The following is a 9,104-nucleotide window of genomic DNA, read 5'->3' as shown; positions in this document are numbered from 1 at the left end:
TAACTTCCCCCCCCCCCCCCCCCGTCAAACATGTTCAAAGTAACAAGGCCTGCCAGTCGATAGAGTTTAAACTGTAGTATAAACATTCATTTTCCTACAAATAAAAGTACTAAATTGGTAGCGAGTCATGAGCACACAGAGTGCCTTATCACTCCAAATGACCTAACTACGTATCCTGCACCATGACCCCAGTTTGAAAAAGGCAGTATGGATGGACCGCACAAGCAGATCGTGATCACATGATGCCCAAAATGAGATCGAACACAGAGAAACCCGAAAACCAAAAATACCAGGATGCAAGTGCATCATGCTCCTCGATTCTTCGTTAGTAGAGGATTATATACAAATGATGATCGAGTTGGTTCAACATTCCACGAGAATTTGCGTTAGACGTTACCTTCCACATTCATCGATGTATTCAAGTAACGATGCCATCGGGATGCAAAAATATGGCAAGACCAGTGTTTCCAGAACGTGAACAAAAAAAGCATCCCTCACACACTTGTTTGGAGTGGAAAAACACGACTACAGTAACCGCACTTTGGGGTCAAATCAGCATCTGATGATTCTTGCCAAATCGCCGATTTCAACGTAAATTCGGAAATCGTACATGTTAACACCAAACGATTTTGATGTGGGTGAGTAACATAACAAATGTAAACACATGGCGTATGCTCATGCTGACCGACCAACCACCTTTCGCGAGGGATGAATCCGTATTCTCTGGGCTTTTCGACAACGCACAAGGTGAAGACGCCGAACGAAGGCGGTCGTTGCAATAAATACTCGTGCCCGATTGCATACAGTTACTGTTTGTCCCTCCGAGGCCCAGCACACAAGATCCTGATGTGCAGCTCCAGTACGTGGGAGAAAACGCCAAAGTGGAAATCCCCACACAAAGGTCGTTGCGTGCACCTCTGCCAAATGAGGTGTGTGTTGACTCGATACCAACACGACAGTGGAGCGAATGATGTAAACTTCTGAAACACCCAGGAGGGTCCCCCTCCTCCGCCTCGTGGATTGTAGACTACAGATAAAACTTTATCTACATCCCGATGCCATGAATCCTGCCATCTGCCAGTTCATTAAAAATACAAGGACTGAATTACGGATAATGTGGACATCAGTTTACATACGTTGATCGTAATGCGGGGAAATGCAGCGAGGTGCAGTGCAGTGAGGTGGGCAGGCGACATGCAGCGCAGCAAGAGGAGGTGCAGTGAGTTTTGCGGGTGTAGCAAGATGAGTGGTCGAGACGCAGTGCGGTGGGCCGGTGAGGAGCGGTGCATTGAGGTGGATGAGTGAGGCACGGCACAGCGAGGTGGGTAGACAAAGGGAGGTGGGCAGGTGTGGCTTGAGGTTGAGGGTTGATAGGGGAAGAGGGATTAATGATGTACTGTGTAAGAAACTGGACCGATTAAGCAAGTTCCACAATGTGAAAGGATGCAGTTCCATGCAGGAAGGTGGACAGACGAGGCACGATATGGCAAAGCAGATCAATTTTGCGCCATATGGTATGATGGATGTTTAGATACGAGGTGCAGAGCGATCATAAGTGATCGTTTTACGAAGCTTAACACCTCGACGGATGGCAGTAAGCATGTCCTGGCTGGGCAAAGCATGTGGAGATAGAGGGGAAGCAGGCGGTGACCAATGGAGCTCAGTGGCTCCTGTACGCGCAGGGCTGTAAGTTGGTGGTGGTGGTCCCGCCAAGGCTCCACCGAGTGAGCCAAGCTTCTCTGTGACGCTGCGTCGGTTGGCAGCAATCTGAGCTCGCTCAGCTGGTGTAACAATTACCGGAGGATGAGATGGAGTGGAAGCCGAAACCACAGGGCCACCTGCCGGATCACAGCTGCCATAAAGAGCGCAAAAACAGCAGGTTAAACAACAAAAGGATCCAAAACACGTCATAACGCAAATAAAAAGAATGAGAGGTCATGTGACAGACGAACAAACATATCCTTCATCTTCACTGCACGACCGTTGAACAAGCGATGAACAACACTACAGCAGCCTTAACTCGCTCTTTCACTCCCCTATTCAAGATCTTCCTTCCTCCATCCGTCCACTCCATTGTAATTGCATCTTTTCTTTTATATGTGAGAAGGGGGGCGATTGCAGAGGGGTCTGAATGAGGTTTTTAAGACAATGAAGGGTATGTAAGGAAAAAGTGCAGAAGAATTTTACAGCAGAATGGACTGGGACAGGACCAGGGACCACAGCCTGAAAGTAAATAAGGGGTGAGTTAGAGGACGGTAATAAGGTAGGGGTCTTTCACCGAGAGAGTAGTTAATGCATGGAATAGACTCCCTTGAAAGGTAGAGGCAGCAGAAACAGTAGATAGGTTTTAACTGGATTTACAAGGGTATGTGGAAGCATTGGCGATAAAGGGGTACATGGACATATTAGCAGGACTGGTAGGTAGCTTGGGCATGGATGTGTGAGGGGTGTAAATAAAAGTGTGGGCCAAATACAAATACAGAGTCAACTAGAAGGGCACTCGGTAGAGCGCATACTTCCCGCCCTGTAATGCCTGATCCACGGGAACACATCTGGCCCAATAAATTTTTGAGATATCGTGCTGTATACCGTTTTTGAACCCGATCTCTCAATGGTGAAGAATCACTTCAAAAATTCTAGTGGTCGGATCCGGATTGGGGTTCTCACCAAAAATCTAATCAATTCGTCGTGGTCACACACCCAACATGTCCACGAAGTTTCATCCGAATCGGTCCACAACTTTTTGGGATATCCTGCTATATATCGGTTTCGCCCGATCTCTCAATGGTGCATAATGACTTTAAATAATTCGAGGAGCCACATCTGGATCCGGATCTTCACCAAAATCTAATCAGTTTGTCCTTGCCACACACCCAATGTGTCCACCAAATTTCGTCCAACAACATCCACAACTTGATATATCCTGCTCATAGATAGACACAGACAGACAGTGGTGATAACAACACCTCCATCCACCTTCAGTGGCAGAGGTAATAATGATCACAACAGCAGAACTGTTGCACACGCACAAACATAAGTATGCATATAGGAGCAGAAACCACCCATCAGCGTATATACAGCTGACGCTAGCCCGTGGGCACACACGTGTGGACACGTGGATGGTGCACGCACAACGGTAAACATGGAGGTCAAAGGACCATGCAAGATACAAGAACAACCCTGCAGGGTGAGACGGGACTCAACAAGACGAGACCGCATCCTGAAGCATCTCTACGTGGATCTTCATCACACAAATAACCCCCTCTCAATCTGAAAACAATGAAGCTATTGCCAGAGACAAGACTTGCAAATACCACAACTCACCAGTGTGAGTTTACAGCCGTAGCTGGAATGCTGGGCATGTACACTGGGATAGGGCTCGGGATTGGGCTAGGTGCAGGAATAGACAGCACGCACGAGGTGGGACGTCGTGTCGGCACCGTCGGAACACGCCTGATGGTAGCGAGGCCATGAGGGGCCCCGGCGCCGTGTGCCGCAGCAGTGGTCAAACCCACGGTAGAGGCGGGCCGGCGAGTCGATGGACCACGGCGACCTGTTCGAGCTATTTGGGTTTGAGCAACACGCAATGTGCTTTCAGCCTCTGAGGGTTTGCTTCTTGGAAGTGTTTCTGACTCTGAGGCTAAGAGAGAGAGAGAGGAGAGAGAAGAGAGAAGAGAGAGGAGAGAGGAGAGAGGAGAGAGGAGAGAGGAGAGAGGAGAGAGGAGAGAGGAGAGAGGAGAGAGGAGAGAGGAGAGAGGAGAGAGGAGAGAGGAGAGAGGAGAGAGGAGAGAGGAGAGAGGAGAGAGGAGAGAGGAGAGAGGAGAGAGGAGAGAGGAGAGAGGAGAGAGGAGAGAGGAGAGAGGAGAGAGGAGAGAGGAGAGAGGAGAGAGGAGAGAGGAGAGAGGAGAGAGGAGAGAGGAGAGAGGAAGAGAAAGAGAAAGAGAGAGAGAGGTGGGAGAAAAAGACTTATTAGCAATGCACGTCTATATGCCTGAACATCCAACTCTTTTTGACCCTTCTGCACTCTTTTCTCCCATCCACTCCCAATCAAACAACCCCATGTGAGGCACCTTGAGATGAGATGGTATCCTCAGAGCAAGTGGGTGTCGTGGTTTGTGTACTGTAACCACTGGAACACTGCAGCGAGTCATGGCTGCGCTTCTGACTATCCATACACACCAAGGACTGTCCCAGTTCCCGTGGACCCATCTCCTCAACCTGTCACAGACAAAAGAGAACCCCAGATCTCATGTCACTCTCAATGTGAGTGCAGCATGACATTCTGCTCTTTCCTCATTTACAGTGTAATCAATGAACTGTATAACCAGAGGGTAACCACTTGGTTTTACAAAGCACTCAAAATGTCTTTTAACCAAATCATAACCGTATCGGCCTGAAATAAATACCCGTGAGCCAATCACCGAGTATTATTGTCTTATCAACAAATAACCATCTTACTCCCATGGTAAGGATGCTCCCCCAAATAAGCATGGGGCGGGGGGGGTGCGGTGAGTGCGATACGCCCCGGGTGATAGCCAGGCCCGGGGGTGGGGGTGCCATTGGGAGAATTGAAATACCAGTAGGATGATATAACAATGGTTTTAGTTGCAAGTGACGTTATAATATTATTATTTACCTAACAATAAAGACCGTAACTCGGAACTAAAATCATCGTTATGTCATCGTACGCAGAACCGAACATAAACACGGAGCAGGAACACAGCATTACATTACAGGGCTGGCGGTGGTGGTTAATGGGAGGGGGTAGGAGGAGGTGGAGCCGATGATATGTTTGGCATGCGTTCCTCAGTGGATGGAGCAGACGTTGAAGGCTTCAAGTAACTGCTGAGAGTAGACTGTTGACAGTTTTTTCATTTCTCCTCAAGGGTCCTCATATAAAGCACAATAATGGCGGACAATATAAAGCATGACAGCACAATCCCAGAAATGCTTTTATTGGCATCAGCTTTCTCCACCAATTGGAAGCAAGCTTTCACAAGTTACCAGGGCATTGTGCATTGTAGGAAAGGTCATGATTCGTTCTTTGGCTTGACATCAGGTTAAACTCATTTGCATCATGTCTCGGCCACGATGGTAGCTCAACGCGCTTTATGGGTTAACCCTTCCATTCTGAAAAGTTAATTAAAAAAAAAAGAACAGCCTTTTTACAGCCATTTTCCCTGCTGAGCAGGGGTTAACTTTTTTGCGGGCTCCATGCATTCAAGGTTCCCTTCTTGAGGCAATGTTTTATGGCCGGATGCCCTTCCTGACGCCGACCCTGGTCGCCTCTTACGAAACACAGGGATATGGTACACCTATTCTAACCGGGGCATACACCGGGACCAGTACACTGGTTCTCATTTCGTCGACCTCAGAAGGATGACAGGCTGAGTCAACCCCACTGGTGTTAAATCAGTGGCCAACGGGGCTCGAACTCAGGGCCCTGGGATCCCAAGCCAGCCACCCGAACCACTAAGCCAACACCAGGTTTCTGAAAAGTTAATCTACTCCATGAAATAGTTAATGGGCAGGAAAAACATCGCCACGGAAACAACGTCGGGCAATCACCGGGGCGTTCCTTGACACTGGATTTTCTGTTACCTTTTTGAAAGTTTTTTTGATGTTTTCTCTGTGGTCGAAGATGTGTTTTTGTCATATGAATGGCCAAGCAGTTTTCCCTGTTTGCTGAATTTTTAATGCCCTGCATTGTTCGTATTTCTAATTTGCTTCGTACAGGTACAGCACTGTAATCCGCTTTAAATTTTACTTGTAAACATGATGTGTTTTCTGTGTATTTAATATTATTAATTATTCATCTCGGGGGGTGGGGGGGGGTGGGCAAAGGAAAAGTCCACCCCGAATGCCAAATACTCCAGGTACACCCCTACTCCATACCATCCTGAATGTTTTCACCACCTGGACTGAGTGGTGCTGAGATAATGGTTCTCGGGCTTAAACTGTAGAAGTCTGCAAGGCCCTTCGGTCTAAGCTCAGCGGTAACACATCAGCTTTGGAGATTGGCATTTTCCAAAATAATCTTGGGGATTCTAATGTTAAACAGTTTACAAAACCTGAAGCCATCAATATGGCAATGCAAACATCAGTCTGAAAAACAATAGGACCTGAGAAAAAGTCCGTTTTACTTTTCAGGGCTCCGAGCTCGCGAGTAAATGGCTTCAAGTGGGACGACATTTTGGCAGTGTGACTGCATGAAAGTATGCTTCTCCTTGCTCTTCCTTAACTTTCATGGTGTTGGCCAGGGGAAGCTTGGTCCAAGTCCTTAACAAACCAGCTGACCAGGCCTGACATTCGACTCAGGGTTAGGGCAGCAATTTGGAACTTGTTCAGGATGCCGGGGATGGCTCGCATACTCTTCGCAGAGGAAACCGTGGTATCTTTAGTGTCCACCAACTAATACCGGCAGACGGGACACCCAGGTTAACTCACTGTCAATTATTCTTTAAGTCCTCAGCATTCTTTGCCTTTCACGTCAAAGTCTAAAAGAAAACCAGCGCAGGGACCAAATTTGGTGTGTTATCAATGTATCCAGTGGCAGAGTGAAGTAGCATTACATACCTTGGTACTTGGTGGCAACGCAACGCTGTGTGGTCGAGATGAGTCCACAGCAGGGCGTATCCCAGCAGATGAGGTTGCGCCACCCTCCACCGTTGTTCCTTCCCAGTGACGAGGTAGTGTACAAGTACCACCATGGTCATAGGGATTAGGCCTGCTCCATTCCTAAGGTTTTGCAGCAAATTAATATCTCCCTTTACCAAGCAATGACAGAGCCCGATGCCCACACTATACTGCATTCAATATCAGCAGTATCTGCCAAGTAATCCATCAAACAAGTACTGAAGAATATCAAAAGTGTGATCATTTTATCAAACAATAAATCTACACAATCATGATGCTTCCTTTTCATAAAACAATAATATTCCCAACACCTGCAAAACATTGAGGAATGCTTCAAAAACGATTCTCAATCGACCGTGTGTTTACAACAGACCAATAGATAGTGATGAATAAATGAATGGATGAATGAATGAATGCACGTGTATGAAAAGCCAGGTGGGTGAGCAAGGCAGGAGACAGAGCCGAGATGGTGCATGATCCAACCTTGCAGGCGAGCACGCGATACTGCTGGAGGGGATCTCTCCAGCCGGGGGGGTGATGCGAGGGATGAAAGATCAGGGATGTGGGGCGATGAGCCAGCGTGCGATGGTTTGGCAGTGTGCCGTTACAGCTCCCGATGAGCCTTGCCTGCAACGGCCAAGGTAAAGAGAACTGGTGGACACAAGCAAGATGGCAGCACCGAATGCTTGCGAGCGCAAGAGGGAATGTAGCCTTTTGCCGGGATCAAAGAGAATGCGAGCATAGAGGAAATGGTGTTGTGCTCTGCATACCAGCGTCCCTGGAAGTTTATCAGTTCTTTACAAGCTTGCAAGATGGCAAATGTCGAGACAAAATTGGATGGAGAATAGTGGAGAAAGATCCGTCTTAAAATGGAACAAGAAGCACCGGTCGCGGATTGAGAGACAAAATGTTGTAACTGAAAATTTCCCATTTCCTGCAAATCGCTAATGAGATTGCGATGTGTGTAGTTTACAATATTTTAATCTTACTCAGATGAGAAGACTGGGTTGATATTTGCAGTTACAATATTGCACTGAAAGATAAATGGTGTTGAAAGATATGAGAGCCATTTCAATTTCGCCAAAAATGCAGTTACAACATTATGTCTCTCAACCCGCGTGGTGTACCTGATAGGATGATGCACATCCGAACCATCTGTACAAACATTTGTATTTTATGAGAAGTTGTATCTTTTTGTATTTTTCACTTCCTGAATGTATATGTATGTATGTATGTTTGTATGTACGTATGTACACGCACGCTCGCACAAAATGCGGATCCTGTCCGGTAGTTGACGACTTCTCCTGTGCTGTGCAAAACGCTACAACTCACACCTCAGACGTTTGTCCTGCCATCTTACTGTGAGCTACATCCTCGACCACCGTAACTTTTTTTAAATCGGGATTTATTGGTGCCATCCATTGAAATCATGAGTGGTAAGTGACATGGGCTTAAGCAATTGGTTCACTTCTGTCCGTCTGTCCGTCTGTCTAATGTCAGTTTATGCCCGAGGAATAACTTACTTAGATTGAATGTAATATTTTGAACATGAATCAGAAAAACGAATCTGCCGTTTAACAGTTCTTTGACTCTGAAGTCGTCCCGATCATGCATGCACAGAGAGGAGCAAGATAAAAAAAAAACATTTGTACTTTCTCTGCCTGGCTGACAGTCAAACAAGTTTGAAAATCATTCCAAACAGGACACTTACTGTTTTTAAGGACATAATAAAAGACACAAACACCAGGCACGAATAACTAATGTAACGTGTCGGACAGGGTGGTGTAATAGGCACTGGGTAAAACGGCGGTAAATTCCGAAATCTGTTTTATTTAATTTTTATAATTTCGATAAACGAATTAAAAAAAAAAACAACGTTGCATTATCGACATTTCAAGGAGATGTGCACAAGCCGGTAGGCGACATGGGTGGTCGCGACATAATTGCATACTAGTCATACAGTTTTTGACGGATCGGGCTGAAATTTTTTTACAATGAGGTTGATTATAGTGTGCATAAAAGCCTGGAAGCCGATTTTTGATTTTCGAAAAAATATTTTTTTTAATGATTTTTTCAACAATTTCAAAGGCCCGTTGCTAGGCAACGGTGGTGTCCTTAGCAACAGTGCTCAAAATCATCGAACTAGATCCTGGTATGAACCTACCTGTCAAGTTTCATCAAATTCGGTTGACTCCTCTGGCCCCCAGAGCTGTCCATTACAAACATACAAACAAACAAACATACAAGCCGGTAGGCGACATGGGTGGTCGCGACATAATTGCATACTAGTCATCCAGTTTTTTACGGATCGGGCTGAAATTTTTTTGACAAAGAGGTTGATTATAGTGCGCATAAAAGCCTGGAAGCCAATTTTTGATTTTCGAAAAAATAATTTTTTAATGATTTTTTTCAAAAATTTCAAAGTCCCGTTGCTAAGAAATGGTGGTGTCCATAGCAATGGTGCTCAA

The 9,104-nt window shown here is 46.1% G+C and overlaps 1 protein-coding gene across 3 annotated transcripts in view; it reads right to left on the bottom strand.

The window, feature by feature from the left end:
- Positions 1–15: 15 nt before the first annotated feature.
- Positions 16–9,104, bottom strand: part of LOC147024002 (protein MTSS 2-like) — a 73,365-nt gene continuing 64,276 nt past the window's right edge. For 2 of the 3 annotated variants that reach the window (XM_085890128.1, XM_085890126.1), the window contains 5 exons: positions 7,120–7,263; positions 6,577–6,738; positions 4,071–4,218; positions 3,325–3,640; positions 16–1,852 (listed from right to left, as the gene is read on the bottom strand). In XM_085890128.1, the coding sequence (XP_085746254.1) occupies positions 1,528–1,852; positions 3,325–3,640; positions 4,071–4,218; positions 6,577–6,738; positions 7,120–7,263 (1,095 nt within the window). In that variant the 3' untranslated portion in view covers positions 16–1,527. The remainder of the gene's footprint in view (positions 1,853–3,324; positions 3,641–4,070; positions 4,219–6,576; positions 6,739–7,119; positions 7,264–9,104) is intronic. The other variant, XM_085890127.1, reaches the window with a different exon arrangement.

The sequence above is a fragment of the Eptatretus burgeri genome, chromosome 7 (genome assembly GCF_056783735.1).
Source record: "Eptatretus burgeri isolate ZD-2024b chromosome 7, Ebu_testis_v1, whole genome shotgun sequence".
In the NCBI taxonomy this organism is placed as follows: domain Eukaryota; kingdom Metazoa; phylum Chordata; class Myxini; order Myxiniformes; family Myxinidae; genus Eptatretus; species Eptatretus burgeri.
The sequence above is the reverse complement of the archived record's forward strand: the minus strand, read 5'-3'. Positions and strand labels throughout refer to the sequence as shown.